This window comes from Rutilus rutilus, assembly GCF_951802725.1.
Source record: "Rutilus rutilus genome assembly, chromosome: 23".
Taxonomy (NCBI): Eukaryota; Metazoa; Chordata; class Actinopteri; order Cypriniformes; family Leuciscidae; genus Rutilus; species Rutilus rutilus.
Genome location: NC_140233.1, coordinates 22,446,155 through 22,471,138, shown reverse-complemented (window position 1 = coordinate 22,471,138; position 24,984 = coordinate 22,446,155). Strand labels below are relative to the sequence as shown.

At 37.2% G+C, this 24,984-nt stretch overlaps 2 protein-coding genes across 2 annotated transcripts in view; both read left to right on the top strand.

Moving 5' to 3' along the window:
- The window catches only part of LOC311282614 (FYVE, RhoGEF and PH domain-containing protein 6-like), a 37,807-nt gene extending 18,182 nt beyond the window's left edge, over positions 1-19,625 (top strand). Inside the window, exons 7-21 of the mRNA XM_084396504.1 lie at positions 268-424; positions 1,479-1,566; positions 11,692-11,742; positions 11,878-11,936; positions 12,025-12,096; positions 12,183-12,251; positions 12,615-12,698; positions 12,858-12,937; positions 14,247-14,349; positions 14,426-14,572; positions 16,072-16,180; positions 16,292-16,380; positions 17,258-17,392; positions 19,035-19,177; positions 19,296-19,625. Coding sequence (XP_084252630.1) covers positions 268-424; positions 1,479-1,566; positions 11,692-11,742; positions 11,878-11,936; positions 12,025-12,096; positions 12,183-12,251; positions 12,615-12,698; positions 12,858-12,937; positions 14,247-14,349; positions 14,426-14,572; positions 16,072-16,180; positions 16,292-16,380; positions 17,258-17,392; positions 19,035-19,177; positions 19,296-19,332 — 1,423 coding nt within the window. The 3' untranslated portion in view covers positions 19,333-19,625. The remainder of the gene's footprint in view (positions 1-267; positions 425-1,478; positions 1,567-11,691; positions 11,743-11,877; positions 11,937-12,024; positions 12,097-12,182; positions 12,252-12,614; positions 12,699-12,857; positions 12,938-14,246; positions 14,350-14,425; positions 14,573-16,071; positions 16,181-16,291; positions 16,381-17,257; positions 17,393-19,034; positions 19,178-19,295) is intronic.
- A 230-nt stretch (positions 19,626-19,855) lies between these two features.
- hic1l (hypermethylated in cancer 1 like) lies at positions 19,856-24,371 on the top strand. The gene is made up of 2 exons (XM_084397498.1): positions 19,856-19,986; positions 22,693-24,371. The coding sequence occupies exon 2, from the start codon at positions 22,724-22,726 to the stop codon at positions 24,086-24,088; it is 1,365 nt and encodes a 454-aa protein (XP_084253624.1). The 5' UTR covers positions 19,856-19,986; positions 22,693-22,723; the 3' UTR covers positions 24,089-24,371.
- Positions 24,372-24,984: the final 613 nt, after the last annotated feature.

Here is a 24,984-nt window from a genome sequence, read left to right as displayed (position 1 = left end):
GGGTTTATTTAAAAATGAATATTTAAAAATGAATTGGCCTGCTCTGTCCTTTTGGGTCAACATTCTTTTGAGTCTTTTGAATTAACTAAGTTGATCTTGTTCACAAAACTGGTCTGAATGATTCGAAAAGGGCAATCGTCAAAATATCTTTTGAGTTCCATGGATGATCGAACGTTACATGGGTTTAGACAACATGTGTAAACAATGATGCCAGATTGTATTTTTATGTGAACTAGTCTATTTATAGAAGTTCCCTTGTTCAAACAGGAACAAGCATTGTGGTATAGCAGATATATTTGTGAAGAAAGGACCTTATCTCAAAATGTACTCCAATTATATTTGTGAGTTCGACAAGAATGTGGCACTTCTAGAAGAGCATTGCCGGAAAAACCCAGCATTTGCCAAAGTCGTCAAAGAGTTTGAGGTAATAGAACCACTCCGACCTGTTTTTAATTCATACCTAAATGCCTTTGTAGTGATGTGAATAGTCTCTTGGGTGTTTTTCTTTTTCTTTCTTTCTTTTTCTTTTTTTTTTACATTCTTAAAAACGACCCTAGTGAAAAATAAATATACTATGCTAAGTATACTTCAAATTCAGTTACATTTTTATTTACTTATGTAATATAAATACCCTGCACTTGGAATGCTAAATTGGTATACTTAAAGTCTGCTAAATTAGAACAACTCATTTTGTACATAATGCACTTTAATTATCCGTAAATAATGCTGAGGTCCAACTAAAGATATACTTAAGTATATTTGATTGTGCTAAAGTGGAACTATTGCAAGTAGGCCTATACTTTAGGTACACTTTAAATATCTTGCATTTAAATGATATAGTGATCATACTATCCTTAATAATAGTGATATTAAACACATTTTAGGCTAATATTAAATATGCATTGTGTAATAAAGAAGAACTCCAAATAAAGTTTAATTATAATATTTATATAAGTCTCAAGCAATATGTCAGTAAATATATAAATGGGGTTGTAGAATACTAAGTATAAAATAAATGTAGGCCTATTTTAAATACATTTTGGCATAGGTTTTTTCACTGGGGCAGACTCTAAAATGTATTCTCACCGTGACGGAAACTCTTAAGAAAACCCAAAACTCATAATTACGAGTTGTGCTGATGTTCAATGTACATTTTAATGCATAAATACGTTCTTTCTGACATGACTTGTAAACACCATAAATGCTGAAGACTTATCTGTCTGGCATGGCCGCTCTAACTTTAACCTAGATAAATGTTCACTATTAGGTGCAACTAAAATGCATTTAGTACAAAATTAGTTGTTCCAATTTAACAGACTTTAAGTATACCTATTTATAGTGTGGGCCAAAAAATTAATTTAGTTATTCTAAAGTACATATGAATAAATTGTGCTTAAGTATACTATCTTTTCACTAGGGTACTAACAAAAATTAATCTTCTGTCTTTCTTTCTCTGTCTTACTTTCTCAATTATACAGAGCAATCCGTGCTGCGCTAACCTCGCAGTGAAACATTACATGCTTAAACCTATCCAGAGGATTCCCCAATATCAACTCCTCCTAACTGGTGAGAATTTTTACACTTTGGTTATTGTGGGTGGTTTCCAGGGTGTTGCTATGTGGTTGCTAAGGTTTTCTGAGTAGTTTTTTCAGCACATTGTGGTGGGGTTGCATAGGTGCACTGGAACAATCCTTCCTAAAACGCATTAAACTTTCGTTTACAAAGACGTGAAACTCACCGAGTGGTCAGGGGTGTTCACTGATTTGCTCACACAAAAATCGCTGCAAAAGATGCTTTCCAACAGGTTTTATCGTAGTTTTTGTCCAACTCCATTGACTTGTATTGGATGTGCTGTGAGGTACGGTATTACCTCAAGTGGGGAAGTGGGGTTGGAAGTGGGGTTGTTTGTATGCTTTCTGTAGGAGTGTCTATTATTCAAGCTCTCAACAGAAGAATGTACGGGTGTGAGGCGTTTGGAAAAATAGGTCCACAGTTTTACAACGAATGGTTAAACACCTGTTGGAAAGCATCTTTTGCAGCGATTTTTGTGTGAGCATATCAGTGAACACCCCTGCCCACTCGGTGAGTTTCACGTCTTTGTAAACGAAAGTTTAATGCGTTTTAGGAAGGATTGTTCCAGTGCACCTATGCAGCCATTCTGGAGGTGGGGGGGAGCAAAAGAAACCTAAAATTCTCGGGACAGCAAAGTTTAATCTTAACCGTTCTATTTCATCAGAAACGATCTGTAAACAGGGCTTTAAGTGTAAAATACTGAACTTGTCCTTTAAAGGTGCTCTAAGTGATGTCACACGTTTTTTAGGCCAAAACATTTTTTGTCACATACAGCAAACATCTCCTCACTATCCGCTAGCTGCCTGTCCCCTGAACACACTGTAAAAAAACGCGGCCTCTGTAGACACCACAGGCTCCACAAGCGGCAACAAAAACAACAAACAGTGTTCCAGCCAATAACTGGCAAGATGTATTTGAGGGTGGGGTTAACTTAACTTTGTTTGTAGTGACTACTTTGACTTCCCTATATGCCGGAAGGGAGGGGAGGAGGGAGGAGACGGGATGAGGAGGAGGGAGGGTCGAGCTAGCCTCCGTTTTGTTTGACAACAATTCGAATGTCAACAAAAAGTTACGACTCCCGCATCGCTTAGAGCTCCTTTAACACAGTTATTGAACTGAACTGAAATGAACTTGGTTGCAACTATTTTTTTTGGCCAGGTTGTGTTGTTCTATGTGGTGTTTCAATTAGTAACACATTGTAGTGCAGTTCTCTTACGAGAGGCAGCCTACCACTGAGCCTGGCGTGACGTCACGCCCAATGTGGGCGCTTGGCGCCCTCACGCGTCACAGCCCGTCAGAAGGGGCGTGGTTTAGCGTATATAAGGAAGGCTCGGAGGCTGGTTCGCTGATTTTCGTCTCTTCAGCGAAGCTCTCCGCATCGCTGGACTCTGAGAGAAGCTGCCGTCGAAACAAGCGACCAGCAAGCCGAGGATAGAGTCTGAGGAAGCCAGTCGTCTTCGCCGCCTTCAGCCATCCATGCCTGCTTTGCTATCCGCCCCGCGACACACTATTCTAAAAGAGAGCGAGGCGTTTGTTTCAAAATGCCTCGCATTTCCTGCGGCTCTTGCAGAGCCCCGCTCAGCGACAGGGACCACCATGTGATCTGCGCTCTCTGCCTGGGGAAGAGACCACGCAGCCCTCGCTCTCTCTTCGGGGGGCTGCGAATTCTGCGAAGAACTGTTGATGTCGACCCTGCGGGCTCAACTCGCCTCATTCGACGCTCTCGCTGTCTCTCCGCCTGCCTCCACCGGGCCGCGCAAGAAGAAGCGCCGCTCCCAGAGGCCACCGGAGCCCGATGCAGCAGCTGAGTGCTCGCCGGATCCCTTCCTGCGAGCCTCGCTCTCTCCTTCTCCGCCCCCCTTCTCCGACGCACAGCTGCCGGCTCTCGCCCGCACTGCTGTCGCCTCAGGCGATGAAGCGGACGAGGCTACTATCGGTGACAGCTGCACTCTTCTAGCCTCGGACAGCGAAGAGTGGTCCGGATCTCACCGCTCCGTCTCCTCTTCGACACAGGAGTCTAGCAGGTCCCGCGCCAATGTCGACGCGGAACTTCTCCGCTTCCTCACTAAGGCGGTCGACCAACTGGGCCTCGAGTGGTCCCCACCGAAAGCGCCCGTGCCCAACAGACTCAACGGGTGTTTTCTGCCTAGCCGCCGCCAAGCGCCTGCCTCTAGGTCAGCACCCTTCCTGCCTGGGGACCCCGGCCCAAGATAGCGCTGAAGCCCGAGCCCACGAAGTCCTCCTAGCAACCGCAGGGATGAAAAGATGGTTGAGTCCCACCGCGGCCGGACCGCCATCAAAGCGCCCACCTCTGTCAGTCCCCTTAGAAAAGGCTACTGCAGCAGTGTACACCGCAGCCAACGAGTCAGTTACACAACTCGCTCGCCTGCACACAAACGCCGTTTTTACGGCGACCCAGAGAAATCTCAGAAAGGTGTTATGAGTGTAGAAAATGTGCCCACATCTCTGTGTTCACCCCTACACACAAGCACGATCCCCCCGGTATCTACCACAGAGCGCACTCTCTTAAAGCGGGCATGCGCTGCTCGAGTGCTAAGTGTAGGAAATGTGCCCACGATCCCGTGCCCACACCTACCCACTGTCCGCTCTGTCACACAGTTGTCCCGGGGTTCAGATCCTCTAAAGCTCCCAAACACTGGCCGTGTTGCGAACGTAAGCCCTGTGCCCGCTCACGAGTGCGCGCACTTACCAATAAACACGTTACCCCCGACGCCGCTCTCGCGCCAGGGGTTTCTCGCCACAAATTGTTCTCCGTCCATAGCGACCGAGCCGTTGTGTGCTGTCCAGCCAGTCACCGCTGTCAGCGAGCCTCTGTATTCGAGCACCGGCCGCACGCGCCGCCCCATCCTCTCTGATACAGGTTCCCCATCCCGCGCAGCGTGGCGATCTGAACCCAGAGACCATTCGACCCCTAGCTATGCGTGTGAAAGCATGGGAAGCGATCCCGGGCGTGTCAGAATGGGTGCTGAATACTATAAAGCAGGGCTATTCGCTACAATTCGCTCGCCGTCCCCCGCGCTTTCGAGCACGGACCGAGACGAGAGTGAATACAGAAGTAGCGCACCTACTTCAGGCAGAAATAGCAAAGCTGCTGTGCAAGGGGGCTATAGAACAGGCGCATCCTTCTCTGAGCGAGACGGGCTTTTACAGCCGTTATTTCCTCGTACCCAAGAAGGACGGAGCTCTAAGACCTATTTTAGATCTGAGATATTTGAACAAAGCTCTCATGAGACGATCGTTCAAAATGATCACAACCAGACAAATTCTCGCGCAAATCTCTCTCGATCTGAAGGACGCATATTTTCAGATCCAGATTATACCCCGTCACAGGCCATTCTTGAGATTCGCCTTCGACGGTCAGGTATATCAATACATCGTCCTGCCGAGGTTTTAGCTCATTGCAGTTGCTAGCACTGATTTGTATAATGACTGAATTGTTCATTGCGTTCTAAACTGCCATTAGGCGGTGAAGCCACCGGAAGTGTTCGAGCGGCCATCTTACAATTCCCTACCGACAGAGGGCATCATTGATTTACAGCCAAAACCTTGATCTAAAATCACCCGATTTGCAGTGTCTCAGTCTCACAGGATTAGTTTTACAATATATGTATGCAAATTAATTGTTACTTCAGATGTTTTCTGTAATGTTTATGTTTTTTTTCGGAAAGGATAAGTCATATTGAAATTGTTAATGTGGGTGTGTCTACTGCACACTTCCGACAAAGGTAACCGACCTAACACAAAATATATTACTTTATATACGTATTTATGGAGGAAATATTAAACATGAAGGAATTGATTAGAAAAGCCTATACAATAAATATTAATACAAGCCACTGTTAATATATTACACTATATTGTATTAATTCAAAGTTTACCATGCATTATCTTGGAAATGAAGCAGTCTGCGTTATTTGTCTGAATAAGTTATGATGATGTGTTTTTTATTTCTTGATTGAGCAACATATTTCAGACTTGTAAGGCCTGCCCAATCAGTCCAACGACAGCTTCCGATCAGCAGGTGAAAGTTAACTGCGTGTCACTGTCCTTTCAGTGTGAAAAAGTAATTTAATTCCATTCAAACTTTTATCTGGGAACTTTTATTAAAGGAGCAGTTCACTTTAAAATGAAAATTACCCCATGATTTACTCACCCTCAAGCCATCTTAGGCAGTGCTTGAAGTGGGGGAAAAAAGGTGCCGGTGCTCTCTTGCATTGGCAAGTGATCATGACATTTGAGATTTCTACAGTGAAAAACAAAACTTGGAGATATTGCTGGTACAACAACAATTTATTGTTATTTACAACATAAATGTATTTAAACAAGTCGTGTGTGTGTGCGTGCCTGTATGTGAAAACGGAACTACTCCAAGTCTGCAAGTCCAAAAATACCTTTATGGTGAGATTACTACATTTTATTTAACCCTTTGACGCATAGTGGTCACTACAGTGGACAGCTATTAAAAAAGCATTTTCTTGAATTTGCATGGGTTTTTATGGCAAAGTTGCACATCAACCTCTTCAGTGGACCCTGGTGCATCATCCTATAAATTGCAACCAACTGGCAAGCCGTTGTTTCGATTTTTTTCCCCCCTCCAAACCAAGATGGCCAAGGGTCAGTCAGACATGCCAATTTGCTACGGAATATCCACCCATTCCTTCTATCCTAGAAGATTCTTGTAGGTAAAAAAAATATTGCAGCATCAAGCAATATCTAATGAGTCATATCACAGTAAAATTTTCCAAGTTTTGATTTTAGATTGAGAGAAAACTCTGATTAATCACATGTCCACTGTAGTGGACGTCATGCATCAATGGCTATATTTCAGCTACAATTCATAATTATAATGTGAATATTGTTTTTGAAACTTAAAACTTAAAAACTTAATCTGCAGTGACTTTTTTTTCTGTAAATAAATGTATTTGTATTATTAGAATGTAATTTTCATTGACATCGAAAAAAGTCATGTGATTACATAATGTATGACACTTGTAATGCATTACTTTACTTGTTAGATCAAAAAGTAATCTGATTTCGTAATGCACCTTATTGTAATGCTTTTTTTTACTCATAAAGTAATCTGATTACGTAATGCATGTTACTTGTAATGCGTTTCTTTAATCATAGCACCAAAAAGTAATCTGATTAGGTAATGCACATTACTTGTAACACATTACTTTACTTGTAACATCAAAAAAGTAATCTGAATGCGTTATGCATGTTACTTGTAATGCATTACCCCCAACACTGATCATTTCAGATGAGATTGAAAAAACGTATCGCTAGGTTTTCTCAGAGGAGGGCTATGATAGAAATGTGCATGTCCATCTTGAACATAATCAGAATTATCAGCTAATAAGGGTAAATATCCATACTCTGGTGCACTGGAGGGAGCATCTGAGTGGTTTCCACAGTTGTGTTGTACCTTGACAGGCTGTAGAAAATTCTGATGGAATCACGTCCTCATGTTCTGATATCAAAGATACGCGATGTGCAACTTGTATTAAGTTGTATGAAGCCTTTGCAATATTTCGCATTTATATTTTTTGTATATATTTTATAGTTTTCACATGATTTGATGCCCTAAGAGCAATAAAAACACATAGGAAAAAAATCCTGACTGAGGTTATCATAATTCATGCATGAAAGGGTTAATTAAATGCATTTATAGTGAGATTATTATATTTTCATGTCATATTCTGTGTTAATTTTGACCACAAGCCATGCGCAGTCACTTTAATTCAGCGCGTGCAGTACAACGAAAATAGACTCGGTGTGGAAACGATCGTTGCACTGCTGTATACACACCGCTACTGGAACGCATTGCCGGACCGCATCCGCGTGCAGTGTGAAAGCTCTATGGGTGCGGGAAAAAAAACGCACCGCATACGCACTGCAAACGGAGTATAATCAAACACACCTGAAGCAAACAATTAAGGTCTTCAGGATCACTTGAAAATTAAACTTGTGTTTGATTAGGGTTGGAGATGAACAATGCAGGACAGTCGATCGGCAGGAGCAGGGTTGGGCACCCCTGGGGTCTCATTTATAAAACTGTGCGTAGGAACCTTACTAAAAGTGTACGTACGCAAAAAAATATTCCGACTTTTAAAACCGTTCTATGCCAGAACCATAACCATATATGGTTATTTCCACCCCGAAATAACCATATATGGAGCTTACAACGCCTAGTTTTACTATGCAGATCCTCATCTGCATATCATTTGCATATGATTATTCATCCACGTGATAACGTTTAACGGTACAAGACACATTACATTAATAAAAATCATTGCCTTGTTTTTGAATACATAAATCAAATAGTGTCAAATACATTTCAGAGAAAGTTTTTCTCAATCTTTTCCACTGGCCGAATTGTATTTTTAATTGATTTATATTTTTAATGGGAACAGATAGGCCTTGGGCATTATTTGCACAAAACTATTTTCTCAGACAATCTGGTATTATCATAAGCAATTATCTCTGTGGTTAAAACATTAAAACACAGCACGCCACAGGAAAAGTGTTCAAAAACATCGCATCCACAACAAATATTTCTATTGATTGAATATAAAAAATGTTGTAACTTCTCAGTAATGATTTCATGTTTAAGTGTGTAACTCCATTAATTTGAATGGCGTATTTAATCTAAATGTTTATATCAGAAGTAAAACATAGTTTAAATCATTATTTTATTTATTTAAACTGTTATTTGTGTCAGTTTCACTAAACGGACATTTAAGAAGGGATGGATATTTGCTTCAAGTGACAGGCTTGGTGAGTGAAATTATATTTGTATCATCTTTCTGTATATGTTTAATTTTCTTCAGATTTTCTGTCTAAAAGTGACCAAAAAGACATTTAACTCCAGCTCACCATTGGTGTCGCCAAACTGCTCCATCTCCAAAACGTTCGTACGCATGGGTCAGAGTTTGCGTGCAGGTGCGCAAATTTTCCCGTCAAGTTTGTTTTTATGAATCACCAATTATGCGTCAGAAGTGGCGTACGCCTCTTTCAGGGCCTGTTTTGTGCGTACGCAACGGTTATAAATGAGGCCCCAGATCTAGAGTATGATTAAGACAATGAGTAGGTCCTGACACGTGTTGTCTAACTCCAATAGAGTTAAGAAAGTCTTTAAATGCCAATCCCAATGCATCTTTTTCATTATCTACATGTATATTAAAATCACCAACAATTAGGACTTTATCTGCAGCCAGTACTAACTCTGATAGAAAGTCAGCAAATTCTTTGATAAAGTCTGTATGGTGCCCTGGTGGCCTGTATACAGTCGCCGGCACAAATCTCAAACGTGATTTATCATTTACACTTATATTGCTACATTAAGCACCAACACTTCAAAAGAATTATATTTGAAACTAGACTTCTTAGTAATTCTGAAAATATTACTATAAATTACAGCAACACCTCCCCCTTTGCCTTTCAGATTAGGTTCATGTTTATAACAGTAATCTTGGAGGGTGGACTCATTTAAAGTAATGTAATTTTTTGGTTTTAGCCAGGTTTCTGTCAAACACAGCACATCTAGATTGTAGTCAGTAATCATATCATTAACAATAAGTGCTTTTGAAGTAAGGGATCGAATATTCCGCAAACCCAAGCTTTATCATTTGCTCATTTGTATTATCTGTTTTTTATTTGTTGAACATCAATTAACTTTTTACCCTTAGATGGGTTTGGAAGTTTTTTGTATGTCCTAATTCGGGGACAGACACAGTCTCTATACGATGATATCTAGGTGAAAGAGTCTCTATGTGATGGGATTTATCTGACCTTGGTGACGTGAGACAGCTGGCAGACGGTCGGTTTAGCCAGTCTGTCTGCTTCCTGACCTGAGCCCCAATTCATGTTTGAGCTCTAAGTCTATTTAGCACATTGCTATGCAGTTTTTAAAGTGCTCTGAGTGGTTTTTAGCACAACGCAGTTGCCTGGATGTTGCTTATCAAAAATATACAGCATATCCAGTGTAGTGGGTAGATTCCCCCCAAAAAACAACCTTTTATTAATTGATTCTTAACACATGAGGTACCAGTTTGAATGATTCTGAAATACTGCCCTGAGTAATTTACATTATTAGCAGAGAGAGAATATCTTTCATATGCAAGCAAAATGGACACTGACCAAAATGAATCAGAATTCTATCAAATCAGATTCAAATTAAAATTGAAATGTAAATCAGAATTTAGCCTAGTTTGGCGAATTGTATGGCTAGGTATCAGGGCCATGCACAGACATTTTAAGGGGCAGTGGCCCAAACCAAAAAAGAGGGCACTATAAAGAGGTCGACTCTGAGGCAGTATCATCTTAATATAGAGAATGAATAACAAACCTTTTACAATCATATTGTAAATACAATTAGGCTTTAGTGCTTAATCAATATATGTTGTTGTTATAATTACCAATTAAATCATTTAAAGTCTATCTTTCTTATCACACTCAAACTGTCAGCCAGTTTAACAGTTTTACCTGTAACTGTCTGATTTGGCAGATGCGCAGTGGGCTCTCCCTCACTCTCTGAGCTGCCTCATCTTAAATGGAAGTATTAGACATTTAATTTAATATTATACAGAATAAATCTATATTATCTAGGGTACAACGGGTCTAAAGTCACACTGGGGTAAAAGGTGCATTTGACTTTATTCTCTTTTAAACCATTAGATAGCACAAAATTCAGCTAAGCACTTTTCTTAACAACCGCTTTTGATGATGAACGTGGAAATTTGGCTGATCCTTGACTTGATCGTGGCAAATTTGATTCTGCGCTAATTTGATCTAATATTTGATGTTTTTTTTTTCTCAATGATTTATGTAGCAAGTGAGAATTTAAGTATATTTTGAGACAAAGGTCTCAAGAATATTTTCTTTTTAAAATAATTTTGTTTCTTTATTTTTAAAATGAATATTTTGATGACAGTATATTTATTGAACAAAAATGAATTATTTAATTTATCAAAATAAACCAATTCTTTTTACAAACTTTGCTAAAGTGATTGTTTTGAACAAGTATCAACTTAGACATTATTAAAAGCATATTCATTTAGCTAAAGTATTTGTATCAATACTGTGTGTCTTTTGTCCCATGCTGGTTTTACCCCGTGTGTACCACCTTGCCACCTCATACATTTATTGACTTAGCCCCCTTGTACCCTACTATGCTAAGATACAACTCATTTAGATCATTTATAGTATATTATCTTTTTAATTATGTATACACAAACGCCAAACGCCATAAACAAGGACACTTTCAGATGGCCAGCTGTAACATCCAAATATCTAAACTCAAGGACCTGCTTTCAGAACATTTTTGTGTGGTATGTCGGGTATGTTAACGTTAATGCTTTTATTTTACTACAGCAAACACATAATCAGATTTACAAAGCAGAAATCTGATTTGTGCGCCACAGGCCACGTGTTTTGTGTTGTGTAAGCAGTAGAGGCTTAATGATACAAAAATGTAAGAAATGTATTTATTAATGCTAATGCACTTGATTACATAAGTACCTAAGGATTATTGTAGATTATTAGAATTACATTACAGTCACAGTCAACTTCTATTGGTTTGAAACTAAAGGCAGCATCATGGAGGCAGCATTTGCAACACGTGATTATGTTTGCAGAGTAAAAGTTTGGATTAAGTTTCTTACTAAAAATGAGCTAGTGAAATGGCAACTTCTTATTGGTTACTATATATATATATTTTTTTATAAAATTGTATGCATTTAAATTTTTTTTTAATGACTTGACATATATATATATATATATATATATATATATATTATATTTAAAAATATTTATATGAAGAGTTCAGATGCAAAAGCCTCTAAGTGCCAATCTTCTAGAATGATCATTTTAATGAAGCTCGTATATTTAAGTTCAGTAATTTCGCTTAAATGGCAATGAAAATTACCTATTAATTGCCATTTAAGTGAAATTACTGAACTTAAATAAACAAGCTTGATAAAAATGATCATTCTAGAAGAAAATTTCAGATGGCACTTAGAGGTTTTTGCATCTGATCTCTTCATATAATATTTTTTAATATTTCTATATAATATTTTTAAATATTTATTTTTTCCTCAGATTATTTGAAAAATCTAGATGAAGAATCTCCAGACTACAGAGATGCAGAAGGTGAGAATAAAAGCTCTCGAAATCTTCCATTATTAGGCACACCTTTAAATCATCTAAATACATACAGTACAACTAAAACCTGATCTGAATCTTCTATTATATGGAAAAACATTATATCTTTATAAATCTTTACAGCTGCCCTAGTGATAGTAAAGGAGGTGGCTAATCATGCCAATGAATTCGTAAGACAAGAGGTAATTCAGAATACATTTTTTACTTTCCAAAAGAACTATAACTTTTCTTGGTAAATCTTGAGAAAAGCTAATTTTTGTTTTCAAACAGGATAACTCCCAGAAGCTCTATGAGGTTCAGTGCCGCTTAATTGGGAATCATGTGATTGTCCAACCAGGAAGGGTAGGTTAACGACAACAGTTCACTCTTGTTGAACTATTTGCAACAGTAAATGCTTTTGAAATATATCAATCTATGTTTCTTTATAGGTTTTGTTAAAGGAAGGGATCTTGATGAAGCTCTCCAGGAAAGTGATGCAGCCTCGAATGTTCTTCTTAGTAAGTGACAGTTGTCACAATTCTCTTTCAATTTTATTAAAAATGACATGAAACAATATTCACAATGCAACTGTATATGAGACATATTTCCTAGTGAAACACTCTATTCAGTGTGCAGGGCTTCATTTTACCATAGGACTTAATTTGTTCATAGATGTTAGGGTATGATAGTATTAGTGAACAATAAAATATATAGAATACAGAAAAGAAAATCGAATCAAAGGCAGAACCTGTGGTGTTTTTTTAATGTTGATTTTATGTGAACTTTTGCGCAGGTACTTTTTTTCAATATCTTTAACATTAAAAAAACCTTTGTTACTTTTTCTTGCTCTATAAAAATATATTTCTATTGTATTTGAACAGACAAATGATAGTCTTCTTTATACCACGCCAGTAGCATCGGGCAATTTCAAACTGAACAACGTACTGTCATTGGCTGGGATGAAGGTGAGATCTTTATTCTAAATTTATCATATTAAAATGAAATATAGTTTTATTTTAAATTAAATGATTAAACAATTGTCATCAATAATTTTAGTAAAAAGTGCAATATTTATTTAAATTTCATATTGTCTTTTTTTCTTTTATTATCTGTATTTTCCTCAGGTTAGTAAACCTAGTCAAGAGGGCTATCAAAATGAGCTGAACATTGAGAGTGTTGAACGATCTTTCATTTTATCTGCCAGGTGAGAATCTTTAAAAAGTTTTAAATCATGTGGGTCAATGATGTGACGCTCATTTTTTTGTGCTATCCATTCATTTACTCTTAAAGTTCACAAAAAAAAGAAGAAAAGAAAATCTAATTCTATCATTATTTATTCACCCTTATGTTGTACCAAACCTACATGTACACTAAATACATTTTAAAGAATGTTCTTTTGTCAGTGACAACATTGTATGGACAAGGGAACGTCATTTTTCAAAATATCCTCTGTGTTCCACAGAAGCAAGAAAGTTATACAGGTTTATACTACGCTATGCCTGAATCTGATTAGCTGACGAATGTTCTAAGCTGTGCAATTATCTTTAGGGAAGCGCACGGCTTAAGTCGCTCAAGGCCTTGACCGCATTACAGTTCCATATCACTTCGCGTAGTTAACTGTAATAACGGAAAATAGGATACAATACCGATATAGCACACAGACATAACAATGACAAAATGACAAACAATTTAGATTTTTTGAAAGTGAATTTTAATATTTATGGTGAACATGATAATTTTTACTACTGGGCAACAGCAGTATTGGAAAGTCCAGATGAAAAAATAAATAAAAGGAAGTGGACATCGAAGGCAGCCGGCAACAACAAAAGACATAAAATAATCAGTGAAGAACAGCTGGACAGACTCGAAGGCGAAAAACATGAAGAAAACACCAACAAAACAACAGCTTGGGCTGTCAATGTTTTTAACGACTGGCTTGAGGCCAAAAAAGTAGATTGAGAGGGGACAGATGCTTTAAATGCCCAGCTGCGAGCTTTCTATTCCACCGTCCGAAAAACCAGTCCGGCGCAGAGTATTCAGTGTCAAGTTGTCTTTCCCTAAGAGCTGGACTGAACCACCATATATCCAAATACAATCATTGGGCAATCGGAATTCAAGTCATCCAACAACGTATTCAGGGTCGTCCACAGAAGGTTGGAAGGTCGTAAGGAGAAATTAGTCCTACACACAAGGACAAAAACCTGACAAATGTCTTGAAATAAATCATCTGAACAATGTTTTCAGGTGTGGTAACTGTAGTATAAGCGGAATAATTGACTCCGGGCCGTTGAATTATTAGAAAAATAATGCACAGCCGAGGTGTAATCTGCTTCACGTTGTGGCCGCATTACCACCTCGGGTGTGCCTTATTTTTCTTATGATTCAACAGCCCATCGTCAATTATTCCTTACTTGGTATGACAAAAGCTTATTTATTTCATACCCCATAACAAATTCATACAATTGAATGTGTACATTTCTGATTTACAAACTCTCATGGTTTTATCTGCAAAGCTCTGCTGCATGTCGAGATGAGTGGCTACAGGCTATTTCTACTGGAATCAACGATTATACCAAGAAAGAGACCACCTTCACCTCAGTTAGAAACCCTGAGATGGTAAACTGACTCATAAACTTTATATAATCTTCATGTATGCAATTTTGTTGTAAACTAAATCAATGAAATTTTCCAGGCAACCCAAGACGTTGTAGACATTAAGGCCCAGCTGGGAACCAGACGCCCAATATGGATACCAGATCACAGAGTCACTATGTGTATGATCTGCACTTCTGAGTTCACCCTCGCCTGGAGACGCCACCATTGCAGAGCCTGTGGGAAGGTGAGAAGATTTTGCTCCCTTTAGAACCCATTTACATCTGGTATTAAATTCCATTCTTGGTAATCCGATCACAAGCAGCAAAACCAGTGTGGCGATGCATGTCCCCACTGTGAGTTCCAATCACTCAAAAACACTCTCTGTCATAGGCATAATTTGCAGGTGGGACGGGTGGGACATGTCCCCACCACTTTTGCCAGGGTCGATATTGTCCCCAACACTTTTTGAAACATCTCGCGGCAAGGATGTACCTAATACAAAAGAAACATCTCCATTTGATTAGAAATTCGTTCTTTAGAAAAAGAACAAAACAAGGGCAGATTAAAACCCAGAACCTCTTTGACAAAACAGTGTCACCACCAGACCACCAGACCATTAAAGCACACGATCATTCCATGCGAATCTATGTATTTATTCACTGACATGAAGAATCTCGGTGCAACATAAGTCCACTGAAGGCGAGTTGCAGGTGAACCCAAGGGCAGTTTTATTTTAATACAAACATGAACAAACTACAAAATAAACAAAGATCTGGCTTGAAACATGAACTTAAACATGAACTTGAATATGGACTTAAGAGGTTAGTTCACCCAAAAATAAAATTTCTGTCATTAATTACTCACCCTCATCTTCAGAACACAAATTAAGATATTTTTTATGAAATCCGATGTTTCTGACCCTACATAGGCAGCCTCACTATTAGCTAGCTCCTGTGTTAGCATCACACGCATGTCGCGATGCTCACGTGACCAGTGTCGGCCAATAGTGTGGCGGCGTTGCAAAGTTGCACTATAAAATAGTCCATGTGACTACAGTGGTTCAACCTTAATGTTATGAAGTGACAAGAATACTTTTTGTGCGCAAAACCCCCCAAAAATAATGACTTTATTCATCAATTTCTTCTCTTCCACATCATTCTCCTACGATGTTGAAGTTGTGTAAACAACGCAGTGCTACAGTTTAAGTAAGTTTAGTGTTGATTAATTTCCATTGAAAAATATATTAGTTATTAATTTAGTAAATTTTTCTTAGCAGCATGGAGAAAACAGTTCTCATACAGTGCAGAGCTCTTACGGCATTATCCTGAACATTGTATTCATTTCATATGTCGTTGAAAGGAAGAGAGAGGTTCTAAACATCACATCCTTTTGATTTTCCTGGCTAAAACATCCCGAATTCTTTACATAAAAATGGATTTTTTGAAAACCTAGGATGGCAGGGAAGGTCTTGTTTTTTAAAGTTTTGTTACAAGCTTTGTCGATTAATACATGAAAATTATATACATATAGCCCCTTTTATAATTCATATTAAAAATTCATATTATTTTAAAAAGTTTTTACTTTTTTATTTGAAGAAATACTTAAGGAAAGTGTTCTTACAGTATATATGATTGTAAGGAAAATGTTTTTTACTTGTGTAATGTTTTCTTTCAGTCTTTCTGTTGCATAGTAATTGTTCAGTGATGCTTATGTGTGCATGCATTCTTTTCTCTTGGCATGTAGGTTGTGTGTCATGCCTGTTCGACTAATGAACAGCCACTGAAATATATGAAGAATCGCCTTGCGCGAGTTTGCGATCTCTGCTTTTCTGCATTGCAGCAGAGCAATTCAGGTTCATCATGCAAACACACTGATACAGAAACACTGTCTACTTTAATATATTTTATGTATTTGTATTGATTTCTATAAAATAAGAGCCTGTGTGACATTTTACTCATATTAGGTGATGAAGAACCCAGTAATTCGCCTACTAAGTCCCCTGGTTCCTTTCCATTCAGAAAGCAGAAGAAAATACCAGCAGCCCTAAAAGAGGTGATGATCCAAAGAACTGCAACTGTCTTTTAAATGCCAATCAAAACTGACTTAATATAATAAAGACAGTTTCACAGTGTATTGAGCCATTGACAACTGTCTTGTACCGCCTTTAGCATAGATTAGCAAATTATTTTAAAGACATGTAATATGTGATGTGTGATATTTAAATCTATAATTTTGTGAAAATAATGCTAGTATTTGATTTATCAACCATGCTTGAGGGATTTAATTCAAACGTGATATGTTTACAAGCATTTTTGGCAGGTGAAAATATGCTATCTGGCCAATTAAAAAATAAAATAAAATTGTGCAATCTGAAAACCCTGTTGAAATGAAGGGTGTTTGCGGCAAGGTAGGCAGAAAAATTGGATGAGGAAATAAGACAAAGTAATAAATGAACAAACTTTGGCAAATCCACAGATTAGTTTTTTTGTTTTTGGCCTGACTGATTAAAAACACCTGTGCAAACTGTATAAATAAATCTGACTAGTATGAGTTACATTTATGAGTTTCATACACTATTGGTCAAACGTTTGGAATTATTATTATTAATTTTTTTTGAAGATGAGAAAGGGATACTTTTATTCAGCAAGGATGCATTAAATTAATCAAAAGTGACAATAAATGCATTTGTAATGTTACAAACGATTTTCAAATGAATGCTTTTGAATCATACAAAAATGAAGGTTTCCACAAACATATTAACCAGCACAACTGTTTGATAACAATAATGTTTTTAGTATTAAAAAAAAAAAAAAAAAAAAAATAATTCTTCTATTTAAAAAATACTTCTTTCAAAAACTTTTAAAATTCTTAGCAATCCCAAACTTCTGAACAGTAGTGTCAGTAAATTGAATCCATTCATTAATTTTAGGTTTCAGCTAACACAGATGGGTCCTCGATGAGCGGCTACTTGGACCTCTCCAACAGGAAAGCCAACAGGAAACCGTGGAAACGGTTCTGGTTTGTCATCATGAACAAAGTTCTGTACACATATGCTGCCAGTGAGGTAAGATTATATAAATTCAGACATTTTAATATAATGAAAAACTCAGCATAAATGAGTACACGACCTCTGTGCATAAAAATATATTTTGATAACGCTGTTAACATGGACTAAGAATTAAAAATATACTTCTATAGCATTAATTAATCAATGTTAATTTCAACATTTACTAATACATTAATAAAATCAAAAGTTTTATTTGCTAACATTAGTTAATGCACTGTGAACAAACATGAACAAACAATGAACAGTTGTATTTTTATAAACTATTGTTATATGTTAAGAAAGATGTAGAAATACTGTAGCAAATGTATTACTCATTGTTAGTTAATGCATTAACTGATTTTAACAAATAGAACCGTATTGTAGCGTTACCGATATTTTTATTATTATATGTATTAATGATGAATATTACAGGTCATTTAAAGATAAAAAATTATATTAACCGTACTAGGCTATACTTAATAAAAACAGAGAAAAATGTCATCAACATCTGTAAAATAAGTAAAATGGCCAAATTTGCTTAAATTAATGGTTACAAAAATGAGTGCACCCTTGATTAAATCCAAGAAACAACAAGTAATATTCTAGTACATCTTCCAAAAATATAAGGATACTGCTCTGACCCTTCTTGGCATTGAGTGTGCAAATTCACGACAAATTTTCACATCTAATGTTTAACTCCTGGAGTATGTACTCCTCCCCCTTGCTATGCCATTTATTTTGGGTGCTGTTAGATCCAAAATTATGTATTTGGCCTTAAGAGACCAAAATGTGGATTGCCAGAAGTCTATATTTTGTTAATATGGGCTTTGGAATAGACTAAATGGGCTTCTTGTGCTTTGGATACAGTAGGTTATGGAAGCCACTTTATATATATATTGTGAATCCCAACAATCTTTTTTTTAATTTTTTTATGAAAGATCAAAGGATAAACAATGCAGATTTATTTTCACATCATTCTTTGATCATATTTACCATGGGTGCCATAATTCTGACCATGACTCTATGTATATTTAATTTGGAGATCTCCATTCATGAAATAAATAAATAAATTTTAGCAAGTTAAAAAATTGTAAACATGACAAGTCAACCAGAAACCTTGAGATAAAGGATTCGATGGTGTGAGATAAAACTATTTTGATGAAAGACTAGGCTACTAAGACAAACGTTTGGAATTTGGCATGGCATGCACAGGTGAATTACCAATAATAGCACAATAATACCAAGAAGGTGTAATAAGAAAATAAATCTGAAAAATCAGAGTCTGAAACAGACTGAAATGATAAATGCTACTCCTATTTCTTGTGCTTCTGGTGTTTTGGAATGATAGTATCTATCCACTGTCAAGTGACTTGGTGGGTCAAGTTTCTGAGCACACAAATAGTAATTGATGTGTAAATCCGGCCAAGCATGTGTTAATGTGTGGTTTCTGTCATCAAACTTCCAGCAAACGAGTGAGCAGTTTTTTCAGCTTAGTTTCAAGTAACTTTTTTCTCATCAAAAGATTAAGGAAAATCCACTGTTACCAGTTCATTGTGCTTGATAAATGTATTTTATACACTGTATTATCAATTTTTTCAGTTTGAATTTTTTATTTTTTATTTAGCCTTTATATATTATTTTAATTGTTGTATCCATACAGGATGTAGCAGCTTTGGAAAGTCTACCCCTTCTCGGATTCTCTCTCCGAACAGAGAAACCGGAATCTTCATTGCATTTTAAACTTTATCACAAAGACATGCTCTACTACATTTTCAGAGCAAGTGACAGACAGATCTTTGAAAGGTAAATGTATTGATATAAAAAATGTAAAATATGAAGGTACACATGTAGTAATAATTACATAATAATATTACATTTAAATATAATCATATTATATAATTTCTCTCTCTCTCTCTCATAGATGGATTGAAGCATTCCAGGAAGCCACAGTTCTATAAGCTTCTCTTCCTTAACAACCTTGACAACTATCAGACCAGATCTTCATACAAAAGACAATATTAAAGTTACCTCATGACTAACTTGTTTAAATTTTGTGGCTCACCACTTTTGTATGTCTAATTGTTACAATGAAATTTGTGAAGTGAGTGTTTTTAGTTCTTAAATTCATAATATATCTGATAATGCTTTTGCATAATATAGTAAAAATCCTTTTATTAAGCAGTCATTATGTATCATTTATGGCAAAGCCATTGTACAACCAGTTAGGTGCACTCAATAAATGTATTTTTATATTTTTTTCTTTCATTTCAGTATTTTGTCATTTTAGAATATATTGTTTTAGAATATTCTTTATACTTAAAAATATTTTATATTGTATTCCAATTAGTCTCATTTAATTATACATTTATTTTATTCAACTATTTATTATCACTCATCAGGCTCAGGTGAACGTATTTATAGTATTACAAGCCTTATGTGTCACTCGGAGAGAATAACCTGAGGTAATACTATGGTAATGCCTCCAGAAGGACAGGTAGGGGGGTGAGACTGATCTGAACTGGGTCAGGGGTCAAACTGCCTACGTCACAAGCTCCTAAGATGGCGTTTTGATGACGACGGGAGAAGTAAGGACCCCTGCCCTTGTTTAAAAGGTATTTGAAAAATATATATATATTTGTTTTCGCATATATATGATGTAAACAGACGCGTTGTGTTGAACTTAAGAACTAATATTGATTATTAAACCACAAACGGCATTAAATGCATAGCGCGATCCGCTTACCTAGCCCACAGCAGCCTTGCAAGGTATCATTTCCTGTTTTGTTTTTTTACTTTAAACGAGCTTAAAAATTGTTCAGTGTTTGTCTCATTGTTAACATCTATACTACCATCCATACTATTGGCGTGGCAGAGATTATAAAATAATTAATTTGTCATATACGCACGTAAGCACGTCTGTAAAGGACTGGTATCCGCAGTTCCGCATTTATTAAGAAACAGATACGTGTATTTTTTACCTAGGACCCACCGTGTGCTTTAACGAGCTCGGGCGTGTTATTCACGGACGGGCTGTTTTCGACGAATATATGTTGATGTTTTTTTTAAATAATATTTTGAAATGAAACCAAAACTCGATTTAAAACGCGTAGTTTCGCTATTTTAATCAAAGACCAGCCCCACTTAATTAGCACATGCGCGTTTGGACTCGTTATCTGTAACCCGTAGTGTTTAAATGTTAGATTCTTGTTTGTGGATGAAATTGTGGACAACACCATACCTGGCTCAAAAACGGGCAATGACTCTTAATATACTTTAATTATGACCATGATGACTATTATGCCAATGTCCCTTTGAAAATGAACAAAGCTTCTGCTAAAATGCTGTAGTTTGTGTAGTGTTTTGGACTGTAAAAGTCATAATAATTGTATATCTTCAAATAGTGTAAGCTTTATACATTTCTTTTTTGTTTTTCATTGTTAACCTTTGTCTTGGCTGATATAAAGTTAACACTGTTTAATTTTAGTAACAATAGCTTGAGTGACTGTTATGGCAAAAACTGTGTATCATGGGTGTTTTTGTTAAGAGACATTATATGTATATACAGTGCTATGCATAAGTGAATACACCCATGCTAAAGTTGACTAAAAAGAGGAATAAAAAATCATATTTTGGAAATGTAACTTAATGCCTTAATTTAAAAAATTAGGAAAAATCCAACCTTTAAGGACACCAATTTTCTTTGTGAATGAATAATGTATCGTAAATAAATAAATGTTCTTCCTTAAAATACATGGTGCATAAGTGTGTACACCCCTATGTTAAATTCCCATAGAGGCAGGCAGATTTTTATTTTTAAGTATTTTTTGAATTTTTTTTAGGGTACTATTCATCCTGATAAAGTTCCCTTGGCCTTTGGAATTAAAATAGCCCCACATCATCACATAGCATTCACCATACCTAGAGATTGGCATGGTTTTATTTCAGTTAGCCTAATAGCTAGTTTGATTTGCATTGAGAGATGATCTTATGGAAAGTACCCCATGCCAATCTCTAGGTATGGTGAATGCTATGTGATGATGTGGGGCTATTTTAATTCCAAAGGCCAAGGGAACTTTATCAGGATGCATAGTATCCTACATTTTTTTTTTTTTTTTCAAAAAATACTTAAAAATAAAAATCTGCCTGCCTCTATGGGAATTTAACATAGGGGTGTACACACTTATGCACCATGTATTTTAAGAAAGAACATTTATTTATTTACGATAAATTATTCATTCACAAAGAAAATTGGTGTCCTTAAAGGTTGGATTTTTCCTAATTTTTTAAGTTAAGGCATTAAGTTCAATTTCCAAAATATGATTTTTTTATTCCTCTTTTTAGTCAACTTTAGCATGGGTGTATTCACTTATGCATAGCACTATATATATATATATATATATATATATATATATATATATATATATATATATATATATATATATATCTTTTCTCTATCTTAATGCCTTCAAAACACTGCATGACCACAACTGAGTGACAACAGTACAAATCACATTTGTTTTGTGTTTTGTTTTTCAGTCGATTAATTGTTGGCAAACTCCCATGAAGCATTGTAATCGATCATAGTTGGTCACACTATTTTGCAGTCAACCTTTGTTTAAAATTAGTTACTTAACATCGATCATTTTCTATTGAACCATTCTTTTTGGTTCATTTATGTCATCCCCAATGATTCATGGGTGTAGTTTGTATCATGAAAGAATTTAAAATTAGCGTGAAATGGAAATAAATTTTTTTTTCTAAATGCATCTTAATTTTATTGTGAACAATTTTCATTTTTTGATCTGTCGCTACTTCCATTTAGGGTTGGTTCGATACCACAATTTTGGCTTCAGTACGATAGCATTTACATTTAACCATTTAGCAGACGATTTTATCCAAAGCGACTTATTAGCAGGATTTAATACCTCTGTATCGATACTACATTTATTCAATAGGTGACTAGCAGCCTCAAAAGATAACTGAATTAAAACAATTGCATTAAGAACAGTAGACATTAAGAACTTTCCTCCCACTGGCCAAAGATTGTCGTCCAGAAACGTCCTGAGCACAGGAATTCAAGAAGAAATTAAGAAATTACAGGCACAGGACAGTTTTTCTGCTGACACAAACACCACCACACACTTCTAGTGGACCATAAGTAATGATTGAGAGCCTGAGGCATTATTTTTGTACGAGTCTATACTTTATTTTTTCTGAAAATCCTTCATAGAGCACCTTTTAAGGCAAAGCAGATGTTATTGATTATCCGTGAGGGTCTGTGTCACACCAAAATAACATTTCGTCATCCTTTCTTACAGTGACACCAATGCAAAACATCAAGGGTAGGCGATGGAGCTCCCCAACTACGCCAGTCAACTGCTTCTCCAGCTCAATCAACAACGCTCAAAGGGCTTCCTGTGCGATGTCATCATCATGGTTGAGAATACACTCTTCCGAGCTCACAAAAGTGTGCTCGCCGCCACCAGCCACTACTTCAAGTCCCTTGTCCTTCATGATAACCTCATCCACCTTGACCCTGATATGGTGGATCCAGCTGTTTTCCAGCAAATTCTGGATTTCATTTACACCGGAAAATTGTCAGATGAGACTTTTGAGGCTCTGGATTTGAGCTCTCTGCTCACCACAGCTAACTTTCTCCAGCTCAATGACCTCGCAAACCTGTGCTCCACTAAGATTAACCAAAATGGATCCCTCAGTAGCGTAGCATGTGGGAGCTCCAAATCTTTATTTCGCCTGTATGAAGACCACTCATCAGACACTGAAACGTACACGTGTATGACTCCTCCCAAAAAAAGGCATAATGCTGAAAGTAAATGTAGGAAAAAGCAGGACTTGGGGTTGGATTTGACTAAGAAGAATGTAAAGTCTGAGACGAATGATACGTTTTTTCTTTCTAGAACCCTCTCCAGCAATATGCAGCTAGGAATAAATGGGAAGTGTGTTCCAAAGAAAGAGAAGTGGATAATTCCTTTGGATGGAGCTCAGGAAAGAAAAAGGGAGGGATCCCGAAGAAAATCCAAGGTCAGTGGTTACATTCCTCTTAGCAGGGTTGGAAGTCAATTAAGCCAGAATCAGACTTTCACTTTACAGTTGTCTGTAAAGAAAGAGAAAGGAATTGGAGGGAAAACAGACGAAACTGATGGCCAAAAACCAAACAATGGCAGCACCAATTTTGTATATCAAAAGGAGACCTTTCTCAAAGAAGCTGAAGGGGACAACCCTTACGTTTGTATACCATGTGAAAAGGGTTTTCCCTCCTCCGAGAGTCTCAAGTCCCATGTGGAAAGTCATTTGGATGGAGACCTGGATGTGAAGGTTGAGGATGAGGAGGAAGAGGAACGTGTTGGAGACGCTGGAATCACCAGAGTCTCGCAAGAAGCTGCTGAAAGCCTGGAGCAAAGTCCGCGAAAGTCCCTCAAAGATGTTGACACCTTGCGTCCATTCCCTTGCAACATTTGCGGCAAGATGTTCACACAACGCGGCACTATGACCCGCCACATGCGCAGCCACCTCGGTCTAAAGCCGTTTGCGTGTGAAGAGTGTGGTATGCGCTTCACCAGGCAGTACCGTCTCACTGAGCACATGCGTGTCCATTCAGGGGAGAAACCGTATGAGTGCCAGGTCTGTGGTGGGAAGTTTACGCAACAAAGAAACCTCATTAGTCACATGCGGATGCATACCTCAGCATCTTAGAACAGGTCAAAGAGCCCTAAATTTGGATAATGCAGATACCAACAGTTCTCATTAGTGCTTTGGTTTAGGTTCTTTTAACTAGGGTTCAGTTCTCCCGCAAGTTCTCCAGAACACTACAAAGATTCATCTAGATATTCTTTACAGTTTTAGCTTTATCCACAAATCTTCTGGAATTCTAAAAAGAGTCCTCTATCTCAAAAAGGAAACCTCCGTAGTCCAATCTAGGGTACGATTTTGGCAACGTTTACCTTTTTTATCTAATTTAGGGTTCAGTTTCAGCCACAAATTCTTAAATTCTACAAATATTCTTCTAGCTCAAAAATGATACCTCTGAAGATCTAGAGAAAGGGCTATGTTCACACGGTCAGTCCAAATCCGATTATTTGTGCATCCGTTTCTTTTTCCGGAATATCTGCATATGTTTCTATGACAATGACGGTGCGTTAGTAGGCATATGCCAAAAACAGCAGCATCGTGGAGGGTTTTGCAATACAGATGTTGTCTTATTTACAACTTGACAATGTATAGCCACCGAGCTGGACTACTCCAACTGAGGCAGCGGCAGAAACGTAGGACACTTTGCAACAACACAACCTTGTTTCTACAGCGACTTTCAGCATGTTTGTTATAACAACGTCTGACATGTTTACGTTTTACGTGGCCTTAGAAAGTGACATAAACGAAGAAATGCAATTTAAATAGGATTTCAAACCACATATGAATGTAGCTTTTTTTCCCGTTCACATCTGCTTTATGATCAGAAAAATATGATCAGATTCAATCGGATATGCACAAAAATCTGATTTGGACTGACAGTCTGATGAGGCTTAGGAGTAGCCAACCTGGAGGGCCTTTCAAACCCAACTGATAATCTGGTTCAGGTGTGTTCGATTAGG

Bases quoted from the DNA above. Each gene is read 5' to 3' on its own strand.
- hic1l (XM_084397498.1), top strand. From the start codon at position 22,724: ATGGAGCTCCCCAACTACGCCAGTCAACTGCTTCTCCAGCTCAATCAA.